The sequence below is a fragment of the Triplophysa rosa genome, linkage group LG9 (genome assembly GCF_024868665.1).
Source record: "Triplophysa rosa linkage group LG9, Trosa_1v2, whole genome shotgun sequence".
NCBI classification, from domain to species: Eukaryota; Metazoa; Chordata; class Actinopteri; order Cypriniformes; family Nemacheilidae; genus Triplophysa; species Triplophysa rosa.
In genome coordinates, this window is record NC_079898.1 from 18,829,646 (window position 1) to 18,851,359 (window position 21,714).

A 21,714-nucleotide genomic window follows, 5' to 3' on the forward strand; every position below is an offset into this window, starting at 1 on the left:
TAAGTTTATGGTAGTGACTACAGGGATTCTGTGGGGAAATGAAGTGTGACGTAGTTACTATGTTTAATCAAATACTCTGGGGAAATTTAGCCACAGACTGTTGCCATGCTACATTTTTGCATTATCATCCTAAAATAAGAAGAAAATCATATTTAACTATAGAAAGGAAAGCTTACAGTTCTCTCAATGGAGCATCAGAGAAATAATACTAATGAGAATTGCGGTATCTTTCTAGTTTAGAGTAGGCAGCAAGTAATAGTAAGTTTTGTCTTTTTTCTTTACATTTTCTGTGTATTTTTGGTATGTAACATGCTTCCCTTTGCTAGTGGTTGAGACAATGGAAATATTAGCAACAGGTCTCTGGTCCCGAGTGAGAAAAACACTGATGTCATGGGGGATCACATCAAGCAACTTGCCCATACAAGTCTGGCCCAACCCCAATTACACCAGAGGAGGGTTTCCTTGAGAATTGGTATCTGCACCCACCTTTCTGTTGGAGACTGCAACCCTGAAGACCAACATATGCTAAGAGCTCTTATATTTTAAGAGTCCTTAGCAACAGGTGAGAGTAAGCAAAGCAGGAATATGGTAATGGGTGTTCTCTTGTGGCCCTTGGATGACTTTGCTTTCTTCCCTACCAATTGTCAAGGATATTATATATTTTCGGGATCTTCTAATTCTTATAGGCCCATTGGATGCAGAATTTAATGGTTCTCATCTTGGAAAGCTAAATAAACTCATCATCTTAAACCGTTCATGCTGAGATATTATTCTGTTCCCTGGATGGCTTCAGATTTTCTCAATGGAATAATTTTTGTCACACAGCGTCTAGGGTTTTGAAAGGTTCTTTCTTGATTTCCTTTGCATAATGCCCCGGTTTGTTGTATTGCAAGTGACATTTTTTAAATGACAGATATGAGGTATACAAACATTTTAGCATTTCATATCATACTGCATTTCTTAATAATGGAAAACAAGATTACACGTCTTCACGTTTACTGCTAAAATGCATGGGTTTCCCTGGCGGATTCAATCTGAGCAAACATGCGTGTTGGTTTAGAATGAATGTCAATATAAATGCACAGTGGTCCTGATTTAATTGTCAGTTTGTGTGTTGGCGACAGACTTCTGTCCTCTTGGCTTGTGTCTAAACTCATTCCAGTTGTTATATAATTAGCCTTCAGTAATGCATCTCCTAAAGGCCTTGGTGACAGATCAGTTTGCAGCCATTCTCAGGCCCAATGGGCCATAATTACATTTTATTGATTTCTAGCCCATACGGATCTACTTTATTGGATGCCCCAAATCCATTTCACTCTTAGCAGCACTTCATGTCTAAACCCTTGTCGTTGACCGATTGTGTTTATTCTATTGATTTTTGTCCTGATGAATGAAAGTACGATTTTAACGATTAGAGCAGGAGTCCCTGTACGTAAAAAAAGACATCAGAAGACTCTCTGTATCTCTACATATATCATAGCCACACTTTTCTCCTTGTGTTTGAAGATATACCTCTAGGCTCAATTTTGAGTGTTCTCCAAACTTTCTATTTGTTGCCTAACGAGGCTTGACAGAGCAATAATTTTGTGTGTATTCGGCTCCATGCTTTGCGCCCAAAAGCTGCATGAAAGATCTTTACATCTTTCTCTGATCCCTGTGTTCAAAGTCCCTTTTGTGTCTATCCAGCCTCTGCAGAGAGCTGGGAGAGATCATCTCTAAATAGGAGGATACAGGAGATTTCTGCAGATTAGACTTGGCACGTGTCCATCTGCCTTCCTCATTCATATACGCCAGCGTTACAGTTCTTTACCGCAATCCAGCAGTGGCTCTGGTAATAAATTGAAAATGGAAAATGTAATTTTGCAAAGACCCTTTCATCCAAAACAAACGTAATAGGCCTGGCATGAACGGTCTCCGGGTCTGAAACTGCACGGAATTAAATGTTTCCTTCAAGGACATAGTGGAGATGGAGAATGGCCGTAAAGTCATTTAACCCTATTAATGTCCTCCCGTTAAAGTTCGCCCCCTTGATTCAAATCTGAAAAAACTGAGATAACGCGAAGCCTGAGGTTTCCTGTACAGATTCCGGAAGTGTCCTTATGCTTTATTTAACAGAACGTTTAGTTGTCTCTCAGAACATTATAGATGAGCCTTTATAAAGGGATGCATTTATTTTGGGGGAGACATTTAAAGTTACTGAAAGTGTTGACACTATAATCATTATTGGCAATTAAATTCACCCCAAGTGTTTGCATGAGGCTGGATGGTTTTAGGGAAATGTCCTTGGGATTTTCCATTTGCTTGTGTGGGAAAGGATGACATGGATGATGTATGCTTGTCTGCACGTTTCATGGTTGGAAAGCTGGGATTTGTGGAAAGAATAACCTTCCAGATTTCGTAGGGGCTGGAAAACGCTTGCTCAACATGGAAAAAGTTTTGTAACTGATAGGTTACACCAATAGCTATATGCCCCTAACATGGTAAGCATGGGGTCTGCTAAAATATTAATGAGAAATTACAAACATAAAAGCTTACTACATTGTTTGAATGAGACTTATGATACTGCAGCAACATAAACTGTAACGTATGTGACAGGGTAAAATATGGGTTACCATGGCATTGTAAGAGTATTTCAATGCCATGACACGTGAGCAGAATATTTCAGATTATAACCTGCAAATTGAAGGCTGCACTGTTACTCCAACAAATACAGTTAAAGACCTAGGTGTTATATTAGACAGCAACCTGTCATTTAAAAATCACATCTCAAATGTCACAAAAACAGCCTTCTTCCACCTTAGAAATGTTGCTAAATTATGAAATATTCTATGTGTTGCTGACGCAGAAAATCTTATTCATGCATTTGACCTCAAGACTTGACTACTGTAATGCACTACTTAGTGGTTGTCCTGCATCATCAATAAACAAACTACAGTTAGTTCAGAATGCAGCTGCCAGAGTTCTAACCAGGTCCAGAAAATACGATCACATAACCCCAATGTTATCATCCCTTCACTGGTTACCCATTAAGCATCGTATTGACTTTAAAGTTCTTTTAATTATGCCATAAATGTTTTAGTCCCTACCTAACAGAGCTTCTACCACACTACAACCCATCACGCTCTCTAAGATCTCAAAACTCCGGACTTTTGATAACACCTAGAATAACTAAATCCACCAAAGGGGGTGGAGCTTTCTCATACGTAGCACCTAAACTCTGGAATAGCCTTCCCGATACTATTCGAGGGTCAGACACACTCTCCCAATTTAAATCTAGATTAAAGACACATATTTTCAGCAAAGCATTCACTTAATGCAAAATATGCTAAATAAACCACCGGGAGACTGCATTTATCAGATATTATTTACTAGAATAATCTTGATTGTTCTATAAACACCATGCACTGTGCTGTGTTTGACCTTTTTTGTGTTTTTCAGTTTTTCAGTTTTTCTTATTTTCTCCTGTAAAGCTGCTTTGGAACAATGCACATTGTGAAAAGCGCTATATAAATAAAATTGAATTTAATTATTTCCCAGTCAGAACAGACAGTTGTACAGTAGGCTAGGTGGTCTTGGGGTAGGCTATTTGTTAAAAACTTCAAATGTACAGGGCAGCCTCAACGGGAGCATTATTCCTGTAATGGCTGTGAAGGTTCAGGTGCCAAAAATATCCGAGCTGGAGCACAGCGCGTTCACGACGACTCCGAGGCATGTGACTGCGCGCCCTCGAGAACCGTCAGGCAGATGCGGAGAAAGCGAGAGATGAAACGGCGAAGCATCGCTGGAACTTAATGTAACTTTAGCAGCCGAATACGGGAACTTTGCAGGACGTACTCCATTGCAGATTTAGGATCGTCTGCGCGTTAATGAACGTGAATTAACAGGCGTGTATTTTTAAAGGATTCGACCATGGATGCGGTCGCACCTGGGAAAAAGAGGTAAACGCGTCTTTTTTTGCGCAGATTCAAACGCGGCGACATGGTTTGATCAGTTTCCAACGTTTAGATATAAGCTTGTTTTGTCAAACAAATGTTTTGTTGTTGTTTTTGCCCTCTGCTGTCGTCTCGTCATTGCGCGCGCTCTATCAGCTCGCAATAACTTCAGCCTGATAACCTGTTGTCACATTCATAATTCATAACACTTTATGATTTGACAATAAAAACGCAACATGCTGTCTTATGTGAACGCTTTAACGATACAAACTAAAATAATCTGTTTTTTGTAAACGCAACATTGTGGAATAGAAAACTGACAACCTTTTAAAATTAGAAAAAGAGTTATCAATTCACTTTCAAGGATACACAAGTGTAAATGCGAACTGGACCCTCTCTCATTAGCTTTACAATTTGCTCCGTACCAATCTCTAGTCAAGAGATTTTATTGCGCATGCGCGATGCTTGGGATTTATGATGAACCCAGCTAACCATGTCAGTTCGTTTGATTGATGTCTCGGGGTCCTAGTAAATTAGTGTCGTAAAGAGACACTATAAAGATAATTGTATCTATTCAAGAGCCTGGGGTATTAAAGAAGTTCTATTAAAATAGCAATAAAAATAGCATTTCATTATTTTATATTTATATTTACATTTGCATTTATTAATTTGGCAGACGCTTTTATCCAAAGCGACTTACAAGTAGGAGAGCATATAACATTTTGTCAGCGATGAAAATAAATATTATAATATTAATATTTAATTAATATTAAAATATTTAATTATAGTAATAGTATTTAGTTATTGTAATCATAATTATTATATTGTTTAACATCAAGTAAATTATCAATTCCAAAAATCTATACATTTGTAATTCAGCATGTACTGTCAAAATGTGGAAACACTGCTGTCCTCTCTTGTCAGTGGTGTTTTGCACTGGATCAGTTAACACCTCTCCCATTGGCTCTATGGTAAAGGTCCCCTGTGTGCTATCAGCTTGTGGCCTGTCTATGCTGCCATTCTTGGGGGTGTAAAATGAAGCCGAGAAAGGTTAGACTGTTTCTGCTCTCATCAAACCAGACATTTGTCCCCGTAGAAATGGAATTCTTAAGCAGAAAGGACTTTATTTTCATATAGCTGAAGAAGGATGTTGACCTTTTGTTAATTAAAGCCTTTTGTCATGGGACCCAATTAGGACCCTTCAAACAGGTGATTTTTTGGTACAGATACCATTAACAAGTGGTTGCTGCACGGTAACGTTAGCGGTTTATTGGACACTTTGCTGATGTGTTTGAAATGCGAAATTATTACAAGGCGCTGAGAAGTTGCCGAAGTGGTGTGAACGCTTTAAAGGCTACAATAATTGCATTAACCTATATTCCATTGAAAAGCCGGTGTGATCTAATATCACGTCCTGGTAAACACACACACACTCACAGAGCAGGCCTCTCCTGATGTCAAGTGGTTCAGAGTGAGAGAATATCAAAACATCATGATACGCAGGAGCATAAGATCCATTATAAACCCATTGGTGCTGTTCATACTAATGGTCGTGCTTGTAAAGGCAGTGGAGACACATTAGAGATTTTTTTCCTGTCGCTCCTGCAAGGGTGTCCTTGTTGAAATATTTAGACCATAGTAAGTGTCTTACAGTGAGGGAAATAAGTATTTGATCCCCTGCTGATTTTAAGTTTGCCTACTTACAAACAAATGAAGGGTCTATAATTTTTATGGTGGGTTTATTTTAACTGATAGACACAGAATATTAAAAAAAATCAGGGGAAAAAAATGTTATATAAAGGTTATAAATTGATTTGCATTTCAGTCAGTGAAATAAGTATTTGATCCCCTACCAACTAGCAAGAATTCTGGCTCCACAGATTGGTTATGTGCCTATATGGACCACAGATGAGTCCTGTCACTTTAAGAAAGTACTCCTAAATCAGCTTGTTATGTATATAAAAGATGCCTGCCAACAGAATCTGTATCTTCCAGTTCAACCTCTCCAACACCATGGTCCAGACCAAATAGGTTTTAAAGGATGTCAGCGACAAGATTGGAGACCTGCACAAACCTTGAATAGGCTACAGACAGAAGCTTGGTGAGAAGGAGACAACTGTTGGTGTGATTATTTGGAAATAGAAGATATACAAAATAACTATCAAATGCCCTTGTTCTGGAGCTCCCTGCAATATTTCCCCAATGGGGTAAAGATGATCATGAGAAATGTTAAAGATCAGCCCAGAACTACACGGAAGAAGCCTGTTAATGATTTCAAGACAGTTGGGAACACAGTTAGCAAGCAAAACATTGGTAACACATTGGTAACACGCTATGCCACAGTAGACTGAAATCCTGAAGCACCCGCAAGGTCCTCCTGCCCAAGAAGGCCCGTCTGGCTCGTCTTAAGTTTGACAATGAACATAAAAATGATTCAGAAAAGGCTTTGGCGAAAGTGCTGGCACTGCTGTGAGACCAAAATGGACTCCTGTGTTTGGAGGGAGAGAAATGCTGACTATGAGCCCAAGAACATCATGTCTACAGAGAAGCACAGTGTTGGAAACATTCTGCTTTAGGGCTTTTTCTCTGCTACAGGTATACAGGATGACTTCACCGCATTGAGGGGCTGAGGGACGGGCCCATGTACCGTAAAATCTTGGACGAGAACCTCCTCCCCTTAACTAGGTCACTGAAGATGGGTCATGGATGAGCCTTTAACATGACAAAGACGCAAAACATATTGCCAAGACAACCAAATAGTGGCTTAAGGAGAAGCACATTAAATGTCCTAGCCAGTCTCTAGACCCCAGTCCTATAGAACCTCTGTGAAGGAGGCTAAAACTCCAATTTGCTGAGCGACAGCCAAGAAACCTTAAAGATTGACAGAGGAGTGGACTAAATGTATCCGGACACATGTGCAAACCTGGTGACCAACTATCAGAAATGTCTGACCTCTGTGCTTGCCAACAAGGGTTTCTCCACAAAGTACAAAGTTATGTTTTGCTTGGGGATCAAATACTTATTTCACTGACTGAAATGCAAATCAATTTATAACCTTTATATAACATTTTTTTCCCCTGATTTTTTTTAATATTCTGTGTCTATCAGTTAAAATAAACCCACCATAAAAATTATAGACCCTTCATTTGTTTGTAAGTAGGCAAACTTACAAAATCAGCAGGGGATCAAATACTTATTTCCCTCACTGTATGTGTGTGTTATGAATAATTAATCATATATTCCTCTGCAGGGAGCTGTTCATACTGGTCAAAAGGGGGAAACGGAGCAGGTGACTGACAGAAAGCTTATTGGCTTATTATTATTATCACTACATGCTGAGGTACAGCTTGACTCACAGAGGGGGCTGTGATCGTGCTAAAGGCTCCGTCTGTGTTCTCTACACTGGCTCAGCACATCTGAGATGTCGGGTCTAGATTATTACTTCAGCATCCATGCTGAATATATGTAAATTAGTGTCTTAGGAACGATTTTAGTTCAAATCAGCTCTTTAGCCGGGCTTAAAGCTTGGAATTGTTGTTTAAAAGCGCTCGGGAGCTCTGTGTTGTTGATTACGCTGCATGATGGCCTTAATGTTCTCTCAGCAGGTGTTTGTGGTTCGTTGACTGTTTCACGATGAGTATTATCACAAAACAGCATTTGCAACTACTAGTGGTGACCCTGACTAGTTGAAGATTCGATGCTCCGATAGGAGGAGCCTGATTCGACTACCAATCTCACAGAGGTGTTATGCAATGGGGATCATGCCATTTTGGTTATCAGGAGGACGGAGAAAGAGTGTGCAGGAAAAAAGGTGAAAGGGACTTTTTGGCTGTTTAAATGGTATGCTTTATTGCATTCCTCCTTTACATGCGGTAAACAAAGTAACTTTAGTTCATTGGCAATGAACGTGCTGTGTATTCCCATTTGTAAAAAATAATTCATTTTATCGAGTGGTTTTGAAAATAGTTTTGAGGCGAGATCTGGTCTATTAAGTGGCACAGCAATGTTATGTGATGTGATGTATAAGGAAAATGTCCATTAAAGGCGGGGTGTCCGATTTCTCTTAGCCGTTGTTGATGTTCAAATCACCAAAACAAACACACCCCTACCCCCATCTTATGCTTTTGTCAGTGCTCGGCTCAACTAATGTCCGTCCTGTACACTGTGCACCTTACTGCTGATTGGCTACTAGGTTGTTTTGGTACTCGGCCCGACTTTGTCTAAACAAGCGTAATTCGGAAATCGGAATTTTTTTAAATTTGACTATTTGTGGCTTTGGTTTTGAATATATCCTCCCCTGCATTTCATACATTTTGCCTAAACACATTTATTTTGCACATTGTGACTTGAATCTGGCTTATTTGGTTTTATATTTTTATTTATTATAAAGGCATATTCTGTTCTAAACAAATTCTGTAAATTAATGTTTGATTGTTTTTTGGTGCATCAATGTTGTGCTGTACTTTGCGCTGTACCCTTGTTACGCGCATGTCCACATGCACGCACACACACACACACACACGCACGCACGCACGCATGTACACACGCGTGCGATTTGACTATCAGTCAACTATAGGCAAGATGTGACAATTCTGATTCGACTATGTAAATCCTTAGTTGAGGATACCCCTTGCAACTACCAACAGGGCTGCGTGTTTCATATTGAGGACATACATTTTGTCTTTATTAACATCTGAAAGATGCTTTTATCCAGAACGTCTTAACATGCTTATACACTTTTTTGCTTATACAGAAACATTATTTTAGTTTAGGACTTAAGGCCTTAAGCCTTGTCTATGAAACTGGGCATTAGGGTTTAAGTGAAAGATGTCAACAGATCACCTTCTTTATTAAATATCAAACATTGAGCTATCAGTTAATTCAGATTCTTGATTCTACAAAGCTCCAGAATCTTGCAAAAGAAAAGATCTAGCACCAGTTAATGAGATAAAGAGATGTAAAAGGTCATCTTATCAAAGAGCCCTAATTCCAGCGAGGCAAAAAATGCCTTTTTTTGTGTAATTTTAATCAATATGTCAGATGGATGTGGCAGGAAGCGTGTGTATGCGTGGGTTTCTGTTGATACAGTATATAACAATGTCCTTTTCTTCCATTACTTGGTGCACTGTTGTATTGAGTGTCAAGAAGGATTCAGATGAAGCTCAGACAGGTGGGTTGATAGAGAAAAACAGGAAGAGGTTTGGGGCGGCTGGTGATTTGTGTAGCACTTTGCTATTAGTGTGATTGGCTGGCCTGGATCCAAACACTCCAAATGCACTATATCAGTAAATTGTGGAGACCTCTCAATGCACCTCCTAAGTGTTCAGGTGTGTGTGGCGTTTTTGGGTGTAAAGCGTTTTATCCTCTCTAGCGTAACCATATCATATCTAATGAGGCAGACAGAACATACACACAGGCACACATACATACAGTAGAGGTTGTTTTCTAAAACCAAATCTGCTGCATCACGTATAGATCCTGACTAATCCAACCCAGGAGGATCATTAGATGTAACACATTACCAGCAAGTGGGTATATATACCGTACATGTGTCAAATATATTATTTTGTAGTATTCAATTTGAATATTATATTTATAATATAAAATAGCATAAGATTTATTTATCTTCATTGTTATTTTTCCCCCAATTTTTGGCTGTCACACCATAGGACAGTGGTTCTCAACAGGGGGGTTGTGGCCCACAAGGGGACCCCAGCTGACTTGAAGGGGGTCTCGGGATGACAAATAATTTAAAATGAGACAAAATGAGTATTGAAATACATTGTTAAAATACTAAAAAACAATGTATTTCTTATTATTTGTCCATATTGAATAAGCACTTTTCCAGTTATTGTCAAGCTCTGAAAATATTTTATTGGGTAGACATTTTGAGTTTTTGTGAGCGAGAGGGGAGCCTTTGAGTATTGTTGAATACAGTGGGGGGCCTGGGAGTAGGTTGAGAACGCCTGCCATAGGACACATTTACACATTTATTTGGCAACTACCCCCAAGTACAGTCATACCTGCAAATATGTATTTACATAAAAAAATATTAACTTAACTATTATTCATGTCAAATGTTAAAGTGATACTTCATGCATTATGCAATGTACAGTAAATGCAGGTTAACCTTAATTCACATCATGAATGCTGAGGCAGAGTGAGAGAGGGAATATAAATCAACAAGAGTTCATTCTGTTGCCATCTCTGGCAGAGCTTTACCTAGTCGTGTCTACGGATGTTTTATGAGCACTGGGTTTTCCATCTTTGCCCGTGGACAGCTCACAGCAAACATAATGATGTCAGGAACTGTACAGTGGGATCTTTGTGTGTGAAAGTGGCTTTACCTTGTGTGTCTCCAGTGACTGTGTTAATAAGGTGACTGTCAAAATGAGCTTAGTGATTCAGCTGGAGCCAAAATGCCCCCTATGACCCCAGACAACAGACCATTACACAACCCTACACAATACAGCTCCACACAACACTAAATTATACACCACTATACATCACACTATAGCGTGGGCTGATCTGTGATCAGCGTTACTGAGTGCAATATTACACCCCATCTGCTCATATAGGCAAACGTGTTGCTATCGCCTAGTTTAATTCATTAGTCTTCACATCCCCTTGATCGGTGAGAAATAAACCAGTGCTGGTGGGAAAAAGATGATAATTAAGGCTCCATTCATCTGTCATTATGTTTGATTCATTATAGGGTCTGTCTGTGTTACTGCGTTACATAACTTCTCATATGGCACTGATTTTCTGTGTTGTTTGACAAATGAAACTGTCAAAACCGTCTAAGCGCACAGAGTGGTAATTCAAACAGATGTGTGGATGAATTATGGACTTTCTCATGCTCAGATTATGAGATCAGATATCACAATCTGATCTCACAGACAGATTAAATTCCTATCTTTTCTTTTGTCTTAAAATGAATGTTTGCAGGTTTTTATTATATGACATTGCAGCAAATCCATGCAGCTGTGTGTGTTACACACTGTGTTTAAATACACAATATTCATAGAACAGTGGGCAGAAAATAAGCAGATGACCTACTGCGTCCGCTGAGATTCTGAAGTACACATCCATTTGATACGTTAGTATCCCATGAGGCCACAGGATTGGCACGCAGGAATTCACAGAATGGAAAATGGGGGATGTAGCGTGTCTGGAATGTATTCACACAACCAACCTGAATACTGACCAGGATGTGCTGCATTACTGGTCAAACGTGTTGAATGCAGTATATACTGTTACAGAGATTTCAAATGCAGCACACGGGTGTGTGTTTTTTGAAGCCATTGACAGCATAGGCCTCTGATGTGTGTGTTGGTAGCAGGGTGAGTTCAGAGCGAAGGAAGGAGAAATCTCGGGATGCGGCGCGTTGTCGGAGAGGAAAGGAGTCCGAGGTGTTTTACGAGCTGGCCAAAGAACTGCCCCTCCCCCACAGTGTGACCTCCAACCTGGACAAAGCTTCAGTCATGAGACTCGCGCTCAGTTACCTGCGCCTGCGTAAACTACTGGGCACAGGTTGGCAAATCTAGCACAAATACCCGATGTGTGAAGAGAAATTATTAATTAATTTATTTGCCAAATGTGCTGTCTATTTGAGCTGTGTGTGTTTTTATGTATGTGAATTTCATTCAGAGCTGTATGTGTTTTTTTTGCCATCGTGTCTCTGTTTCTCTCTGTAGGTGTATTGGGTGTTGAAACTGAATTGGACTCTCAGTGGAACAGTTCGGTTCTGAAAGCTCTGGATGGGTTTCTCATGGTTCTGTCTGTTGATGGTGACATGGTCTACTTGTCAGAGAATGTGACCAAGTGTCTTGGCCTTCCTCATGTGAGTCAAGCTTGCAAAAACATGAATGAATAATTAAAGAGAGTCCTAAATAAATGGAAAATGCTGTTTTAAATGCATTTCAAGGTTGATCAAATGCTAAACATGCTAAAATATCAAAATAATTATATTTATGAACATGAAGAATATGTTGTTATGACACCATAATGTTCTTTATGACATCACAATGGCCTTTATTATAACAGCATTATGCTCTTTATGACATCACAATGGCCTTTATTATAACAGCATTATGCTCTTTATGACATCACAATGGCCTTTATTATAAGATCATAATGCTTTTTATGACATCACAATGGAAATCCAATATGACATCACTCTTTATGACATCATAATGGTCGTCTTTTTGGCATCATAATTCTCTCCCTGACATAATAATGGCATCCATTGTGTCATCTTAAAGAGCATTGTGATGTCATTCTTTGTGAATCATAATGTTTATTGTGATATCACAATGGTGATCTCTATGACATACTTACGATTGCAAATATTGATTTTTTGAAAAAATTTACAGTGTAGTGAAATATATAAAATAATCGTCAGGTTTACTCAAGCATCAAGTAAAAAACAAACTTGTAATACACTGGGTATCATAAAAGTCCATGCATTGGGTTTTTATTTTCAGATTCAGTGTTCTTGAATGTTTAGCTGCTGTATATGAACAATAACATCAATGTTGTGAGTGTTGAAATGAAACCACTTGTTTCTGGTGTAGGTTGACCTTAGTGGACACAGTGTGTTTGAGTTTACTCATCCATGTGATCATGAGGAGCTCAGAGAAATGCTAGCTCACAGGATAGGTAATCTCTCTCTCTCTCTCTCTCACTCACTCACTCACTCACTCACTCACTCACTCACTCACTCACACAAACACAATCACTCACACTAATCACTCTCTTTTCAGGTTTATCTAAGAAAGGGAAAGAGCACCAAACAGATAGAAATTTTCTACTGAGGATGAAATGTACACTGACTAGCAGAGGGCGTACCGTCAACGTCAAATCTGCCTCCTGGAAGGTACCACCCCTCATTCATGCAGTCACTGTGTCAAAAAAGACACCCAAAGTACATCACTCTAATAACAACTATTGTGAATCTGGATCCATATTTATCCCAATCAGCCTCTCTTCTCTCTAGGTTCTGCGCTGCTCGGGCCACATCCACATAGCTGACACACTTGAGAAGGTTGTGTGTGAGGAAATAAGTCTGTGTTCGACTTACCTGGTGGTGATCTGTGAGTCTATTCCTCACCCGGGCAACATTGAGGCACCACTGGATTCTAGAACATTCCTCAGCCGCCACACTTTGGATATGCGCTTCACCTACTGCGATGATAGGTAAAGGGCCTGCACGATATCACCTGCTAAGCACAGGTTCAATGACATTGTGCTGGTTGCTGCAAAATTTGACTCTCAATACTTAATCTACACCAAGGCGTATAATGCCTGAGGCCACTGCAGTTGTGAAATTGTATGAATGTCATGGGTTTGATTCTGGCAGGACATTTTTTCAGGACTTTCAGCGACCTTTAGTAAACAGATTCAGAATATTATAATCACTGGGACAAAACTGTATACCGAGTAGCGAGCCATTGGAGTCCTGGTCTAGTTTAATGGCTTGGGTTATTTCACCATCTAGGGGTGACATCTGAGAGCTGCAGGGTGACAGATCTGTGTGTTTGTGTTTGCAGGATCACAGATTTGTTGGGTTTTGATCCAGGGGATCTACTGGAGCATTCTGTGTACGAGTACTATCACGCCCTGGATTCCGATCACATGACCAAAACCCACCATAACCGTAAGATTGTATAAACACCCACACATAAGCATCTGGCTCCTCTTAAAGGATGATGTGAATTTAAATAAAGGTATGCATTTTGTAATAGTTTATGTCTCTTTGCAGTGTTTGTGAAGGGACAGGTATGTAGTGGGCAATACCGTCTGTTGGCTAAAGCGGGAGGCTTTGCCTGGGCAGAAACTCAGGCCACAGTGATATATAACAATAAAAACAACCAGCCACAGTGTGTGGTCTGTGTCAACTACATCTTCAGGTAAGACCTCATACGGGAGACGTCTTAATGTGTGTTTATATATTATATAGGCTTTTGTGCCCATAATAGCTTGTGTTCATCTGTTCATCCTTTCTTATTTTGCAGTGGTATTGAACAGCCCAAAGAAATTCTGTCCCTCCAACAGATCAACAGCACAAAAATAAAACAGGAAGAGGTGGAAGTCAATGCAGAAGTGACCCTGGTGGTACGGAAAATGGAGAGTAAAAAGGGCGACGAGGAAAAAAGGTGTTTGGACAATATTGATCTGCAGCCTGCAGTTCCACATGAGAACCTAAAGGGGGAGCCAGAGAGACTGACAGTTGTACACTCTGCAACAGCATGCGCTGCTCTCACGCTGGATATCAACAGCACGGGTCTGTACACCAGATAAACACATCCAAACCAGATCTTTCAAGCCTGTTACGCACGTGTATGCTTATACTTAAATATTGATCTCATTTTTAAAGATTATGTTTTATTATGATTCTTTCAGACTCAGCGACCTCTGTGCTGAAAGACATTCCGCTCTACAATGATGTCATGTTACCCTCATCCAGTGTCCTGCTGCCCCTCTCACCTCTGTCTTCGTCCACTGATGCACTGTGTTCCACACTAGATGATGCCGACTCCTCAACAGCCCATCTACAGCCTGACTGTTTCCCTGTCCCACAGTCATCTGATCTCCTCTTCGATTCAGAATTGAGCGACCAGCTAAAACCGGATCAAGTGGAGAGACTCTTTTCCATGGATTTGGATCCCAAGACAACCTTTAATATACAGGTAGAGCAGTGACCTTCAAAGGGCAGCCATTGCTATTGATTGGTTGTTGTTGAGGTGTTCAGAGATTGGCCTAAACACTTGTGACCCTGTCTATGAAAACCAGGCTAAAGTCTCAAAATCTCTTCTGTAGGATGCTTTTTATGTAGAAAATATTAAATCACTAATAAATGACTTAAGCTGGGTTTTCACAGACTTGGTCACATTAAGTATTAACACGGTTAAGATGAACATTTGTGCCTATGAAAACCATGCACTCTTCTCATGTTCTGTCTGTTTATGGTCTTTTTACATGAAGAATTAAATGTATACTTCATATTGAAGTATTATGTTTGTTGTGGAAATCAGATAATACATACAGACAATAATACATTTTTGCACATGTACACAGCTTTTAACAATGTTTTGATTAGGTCGAACCTCAGACCAAAACATTGCTAATGGAATGGATACCAGTCATATTTCTGAAAAGTGCATGGTTGCTTTGTGGTAAAACATTGGGGTAACTGTTTCAGTAACATCTGTGTATCATTGGGATCCCCAAACATAACAAAAGAACATGACGGTTTGGTTTGTTAACTTATTGTGTGCTGTACTTACGTTTTTTTTTTTTTGTCAAAGCAATGACCTGATGATACATTAAAACTAATGATGATTTTACAGCCAGTGGGTTTGGATCTGGATATGTTGGCACCATACATTCCCATGGATGATGACTTCCAGCTGCGGACTCCAAAGTCATTGTGTTCCAGCCCAAGTTTAGGATTCGAACTGCCCACCTCCAGCAGCATACAAACTTCCCCTTCTGTCCCAGAAGCCCTTGCAGAGCCAGTGTGCTCAGACACATCTCAGCAGAACACTGGAACCTCCGAGCAGGACAGCAGCAGGTGAGGGACTCGATCTGTGCTGCCAATCAATCCTTCTACAAATAAATGGTTGTTGACGAAAAAACATTTTTCTTTTCTCTTCCCTGTTCTCACTTCCTTCCTATCGCTTTCTCTATCTCCCTAGAGTTATTATTCAAGACAGTGATATTTCTTCTAAATGTCAAACCAGCCCAAAGCTTAAGAGGAATCTTGAGGCAATAACTCTCTCTGAAGCAATAAGACTGGTGTGTATGAGCGTTAGTGTATTGCGTAGGTTTATTGTTTGTGTGTTAGTGAACCTTTTTATTCCTTTTTTCCAGTTTTTGGAATCAAGATATTCTGACAGCACAGATAATAATATAGGTGTAAATGGTAATGGTCTGTACAGTTAGAAGAGTTTATGAGTGACTGCTGTGTGTGTTTTCTCTCAGGGGTCTGTGATGCAGGTTATGGCTGATATACCTGAGAAAAAGATCAAACTATCAGACGTCCCACCATCAGAAGGGCTCCATCACACCACGATACTGCTGCTGCCATCTGGTGTGTCACCATGGATACCACACTTCAACTTCAGCTTTTTGTCACTGTGAAGAATCCTTGTGAATGTTGTCAAGGCAGGGTTTGTTATACACAGAGTAATTGCTGTTTTTTCTCAGATGTTACTTTGTAGGATAATGAGCAGATCATCAGAGGGCGGGGCCATATATGTCATATATATCATATATATATATCACCCGTTATGACTGTGAGGTTAATGTACCTGTGAAGGCGACACCTGCTTACAGGGGGAGGAGCTATTGTGTGCCTTGGACCTAGTTATATGAATAGCCATACTTCTATACATTATATATTTTAAAGCAAGCTTAATCGCAAGTTTATGTTTCTCATAGACCAAACGTTTTCCCATTATGCGGGAGAGATCAGTGGCATTGAGGATTGTATCGGTTATCAAGACAGTGATGAGCAATCAAAAGCACTGGGATGATTCTGCTTCTGAGTAGATCGAAAAACATGCTGGACAACTATAAGATTTATCGTATTAATAATTAATAAATTAATAATTGAGGAAACAGGAAACATTTCTAAAGCAAATATGAGCTGCGCTCTTATAGGTTAGAGCTAAACGCACAAAGAGAATATATTGTATGCTGTATAAGGTATGTTGTATTGTCACACATGGTTGCGCACAAATGACATGGATTACCAGCAGCTTCTTCAGAAAATGTTATTTTATTAGCACTGCTGTTTTGATAATTCATTTCAGGAATGTCTAAATGTATTGTCTTGTTTCTTTGTCCAGAGCTCTATGTGTCCCTTATAATACACATGTATTAGTGTGTATATGTTGTGAATTGTCTAAAGTGGCATTTAGTCTAATTTGTTTTATTAAATATACAGAGTTTAAAAATGTGTGTGAAAGTAATCCGCATTTCACTAGAGTGATTCACCTGGGAATGCAATTTACATAATCATATGACAACTACCTTGATGTTGAAACAATTACTCATTATTATTATTGTTACTAGAGGTTCTATGAAGTTAAATCTATAAAAAATATCTAGGGCATTATATGTAATAAGTTCTTTTCCGTATACTCTCGGTTTTCAGTGTTTATAGTGGTTTTAGAGAAACAAGATATAGTGCAGCCTAGTGTCTGAGCTTTGTCACTGTTCTCGGGTTCTCGCATTTTTTTTCAGTGCAGTGTCACATTGTCTTCAGGAATTTGTTATGTCTATGGAAAATAAATGCAAATTCAAAATTAAAATGCAAATTTGGGTCTTTCCTACTGTGTGGTACATCTTCGCATTTTGATAGTTCTGTTCACTGTATCACCACTGTTTTAAAGCAAACCTGTAGGCCTACACTATATTTTACAGTTATAAACACAGAGCAATGCTTTAAAGGGATAGTTCACCCAAAAATACAACTTCTGGCCGGGTATACTTGACTTTCCGCGTCCGTCTCGCGCACAAACGCGTCCGCACAGCTTCTTGTCGCGGATAGACGAGTTCGTCACACGCGCAGTACGTCACCGAGTGAACTCGGCCGATTCAAAAAATCGCACATGCGCTGTTGTACGCGTTTCGTCCAGCCGGACTCGCCCCTAGTACACCCTGTGGAGTTGTTCCAAAGTACCATAGTAGGAAAAATTAATTTATCTTTTTTTAAGAATGTAGGACAGGGGCACTTTTGACTACCATAGTGTTTTTTTTTCAGTTTGTTAGTTACAAGCATTCTTTCAAATATCTTTCTCTGTGTTCAACCAAACAAAGGCATTCTTACAGATTTGGAACAACTAGAGGGTGAGTAATTCATGACAGAATTTTCATTTTTTGGTGAACTATCCCTTTAATCTTACTCCCTGAAGTCTTGAATCTTATGCTTTAGTCTTGCACTTAATTTAACATTTTAACTTATTTAATTCTCTTTATATAACTTAAATATTTTGATGATAAATATAGTAGGTCAAAACTCATATTCATACTGTATGTGTGTGTGTTCATCAGCCACACCACAGAACAAGCCCTGTATTCAATTACTGGTGGCTCTGCCAAAACAGTTACTTCATCGCTGAGGACCCTGAGCTCTTTATGTGCCGTGTGAGACACACACACATACAGAGAAAACCTCAGGAGGTCCTCTTCTCATTTCTGTGGGAAAATACTTACTCATGGCAAATGGCTTTGTCCATTGGTAACTTTATACACACTATTTTGTATCTTTGTCTGTCATCCATTGAGTGAATGGCCCTCATTGAATTAGTGGGAAAATCCCATGATTCTTGGTTTTGTTGCTATGGTGAGGGCTGTTCTCCGTCTCCATGCTCTGCTGCACCTCAATCAAACACAGACAAGTTTTCTGAAGGCAGACACTTTTGGAACTTGAAGAAGGTTTTGTTTTTAACCGTTGAACTGTTTGTTCTCATAAACCTGTCCGGCAATGCTGATCATTCAATAGCAAACTACTGTAGTTTAAGTTTACCTCTGTAATCGGGAGCATCAGTTTGCAGGTGTTTGGTGGTTGTTCAGGTGACCTGCACATGCGCTGGTGATGCTTATGAAATCTTTTATGTTGTATCAGTTTCAGAGTTGTAATGGTTTAGAGTAGATACTGTCTGTAGTAAGCTGTAATGTCTATTGTTTTTTGTATTCCGTTATTACTTTGGAACGGCAAAGCAAAAGCACTCTGGCATATGATAAACACACATACGCACCCACACAAATGCGTTTCCTGCAGTTGATGAGCGTGCACATGGTATATCGATCAAACGCTAAGCGAAAGCATGTGTAATGGACTGAATATGGCCGTGTATATACTTCACAGCTTTCACAGAACTCAAACACATAGCCAGCATGCCTGTTTTCACTTATGCCTGTTAAACACATTTACCCACACATCATTCTTTCTCCACGAGCGCATGCACGCACAAATATTCACACACTCGTTTGTCACATGCACACAACTATTTGTCCTCAGAGGACCTGGTAAGTTCACTTGGCATTTAAAAACTTCACAGTTTTCTGTGAGCTACATACACTGGACACACAACTCTTCTGTTTAGGAGATAAAACAGAAATATGAAAACTGATTTCCTTACTGATTTTTCATTGCTATCTGTCCTACAAGGAAAACAAAGAAAAAACATCAACACACACAGAATAACACTCTTTTAGAAGAACGTTGGTGACCAAACAACAAAACAATTCTCAAAATATCTACTTTTGTATTCCACAGAAGACAATGTATATATATTTTGAATAACATGACTGTGAATAAATTATGAAGTTATTTTTATTTTATGATAACTATCCTGTAAAGTATCATTGTTGGTGTGTGTGTGTGTGTGTGTGCGTGCCTGTATGTGTTTTCCTGTAAATAACATTTTTCTGGCTTTTGCAGTATTCCTCCAGAACAGCAGGGAGCGCCATATCACTGTAGTATCCTGTATAAGGATTAAAGAATAATTAAGAGGTGGGAATTTGGGATGGGAACAGAAGAGTAAGCTGTTTTCTTTTTTACTGTCTATGGTTTTTACAGGTAGGGCTATCACTGGACAGTGTGTAAAAGTAAAGTGTTGTTCTGTTAAGCAGACCTCACTGGCCACAATGTTGTCTAGGCAACAACAGCGACTTCCATTTCCTGTTAGTATGTCCCAGTGTGTGCAATCTCTTTTGCCATTCACTCAAAAGTACCTACTATTCCAACACAAAAACAGTAGCTACTATTAGGGCTAGTATAAGTAGGCGAATTGGAACCCAGGGTAAGCGTCTGTTCAAGGATAAACGTGCATTAAATCATAGCTTTAAAGTTTAAACGACCATCTTTAAGACATTTAAGACTATTCAAGACATCAGCATCTACCAAATGATTTTGGTTATTAATATGTATGTTTGTATTGTTTCTGACCAACAATATTAAAATGTATGAAAATACATCAAATAGTGTCTTTATTTTCTTTCTTTATTATTTTAGCATTATATATACTGTATATTATATATATTATCCTACAGCACCTTATATTTACTGAAGAACTGATTAGTGTGTCTGTGTTTAGTTTGGCTGCCTTTGCGTGCAACCATTTTACACCATCTAAAAAGAACCTCCTTAGGTTAAAATGAGTACATTTTCAAGAATTGAAACTATTTGATGTGTTTCTAATGACAAATGCTAGTGTAAGGCTATTACAACATATTAAGCCATACATCTCTACACACTGGGTTCTCTTTAAAGCCTAAATAGACAACAACAGATGACTTCTTACCTGATTCACGCAATAATGGATTCACAAAAGCAACTCTTTTCTTATTACTTAAATTTTTTTAATCATATAACCCCCACATTGTCATGTCCTTAATCTGCTTTGTTTGGACATTGTTATAGGCATCGGTGAAGATGAAATGCACGGTTTCATGTCTGTTTGGGTCTAAAATGATAAACTCCACCATCTATCCATCACCTTGAAGTATGATTCGGCTATCGGCACCCCAGTAGCCTTCAGAGGTCAGCAGCAGATTCTGAAACATGCAACAGGCTTTTCCCCATCTCTCCACCCTTCTTCATATGTGTCTTTGTCTCTTTTTCCCAGATAGACTCGGTGTGGCTGGATGTGGATGGTATGTAGGGGATGATTGGTACTGTATGTGAGATGCAACTCTCCACAGGAGATCTTAAGCTCCAGTTGTTCCAGAAATAAAGGGATTTTGTCAGACTTACTCACTGCTTCTTTGTCTTGTTTCATGCAGCTCTCAGTTTCATCATGACAATGATCCCCAGCAAAGTGGCTTTCTGACAGGCTGCCGGTTGTGAGTCGAGACTGTGGCCCGTTTGGTCCCATGTAGACTGTATAGGGATCCCTGTAGTGATTAACAATAGAAATTTGTCTCCATTCCATTAGACTTCATGATGCCGCCTGGGTGCAGGAAGAGCCGCAATGGCTTGGATAGAGAAGTCAAGATTGGCCTTTAGGTGTAAGTCCAGCAATCCTTGTTGACTTAATTTAGCTTTCACTGGCAGCAGACAGTTTGGGTCAAAAGATTCCACCTCAAAATGTTTGCTTTTAAGTAAACAAACAAACAAACATAAAATGTTAAGTTAAAATGTCATCAAAGTAAATTTTACGATGTCTTGAAGAATAAGATGTCCTATATTCTGTTAATTCAAGTTCAACTGTAAACAAATTGCCTTAATTCTGCACATACATATTGCTGTTAACCTCAGCCTACATTTTATAATACCCCTTGTGTCATTTCCCCGTTAAGAGATTACAATATTTCCAAAACTTTTTTTACAGAAATATAATTTTGATTAGACTAAAATGTCTGCAACCATTAGAGCATAAGCAGCCCCTGATAATATGCTGCATAACTTCATCATTTTCAGTTTGTACTTACCTTGAAGGGTCCATCGAGAAGGTTGAGATCTCTCACGATTTAACTATTTTCACCTGTGTAAATCACAGTGTCACTGGTAACAGCATTAATTTAGCCAATTGTGCCATACAGGTTTCATTAAAAATGAAAATAAATCTGGCATTTTTGCATTTTATGTTTTCATGCAATTTGGAAAAGACAGACATACCTTGATCTTTGTTCCGTGGTCAACTGAATGATAGAAGCAGTCTGATGAACTGTGACAAACTGTTTTCAAGGTTTTCAGGAAACGTTTCCTCATAGATATCAATAACTATGCCGCATGCAAGCGCTCCAGGCACGTAGACGTGTCCGCCAT

General features: G+C 39.2%; 1 protein-coding gene and 1 long non-coding RNA gene across 3 annotated transcripts; one reads left to right on the forward strand and one right to left on the reverse strand.

Moving 5' to 3' along the window:
• The first annotated feature begins 3,712 nt into the window (after positions 1–3,712).
• Positions 3,713–17,245, forward strand: hif1aa (hypoxia inducible factor 1 subunit alpha a). Of its 2 annotated transcripts, none has more exons than XM_057342383.1 (13): positions 3,713–3,938; positions 11,272–11,465; positions 11,630–11,775; positions 12,509–12,593; positions 12,698–12,810; positions 12,931–13,130; positions 13,484–13,590; positions 13,696–13,843; positions 13,949–14,217; positions 14,337–14,623; positions 15,284–15,507; positions 15,632–15,731; positions 15,918–17,245. In XM_057342383.1, exons 1-13 carry the CDS (start codon positions 3,910–3,912, stop codon positions 16,074–16,076), a joined length of 2,061 nt encoding a protein of 686 aa, XP_057198366.1. In that variant the 5' UTR covers positions 3,713–3,909; the 3' UTR covers positions 16,077–17,245. The 2 variants fall into 2 exon arrangements, with proteins under 2 accessions (XP_057198366.1, XP_057198368.1); XM_057342385.1 differs by having other exon boundaries at positions 11,275–11,465.
• Positions 17,246–20,357: 3,112 nt separating this feature from the next.
• LOC130559766 (uncharacterized) lies at positions 20,358–21,614 on the reverse strand. Its single transcript, XR_008963614.1, has 3 exons — positions 21,565–21,614; positions 21,378–21,430; positions 20,358–21,040 (listed from the first exon to the last, which is right to left on the reverse strand). It is a non-coding gene; the product is annotated as an uncharacterized LOC130559766 (long non-coding RNA).
• Between the last annotated feature and the right edge of the window lie 100 nt (positions 21,615–21,714).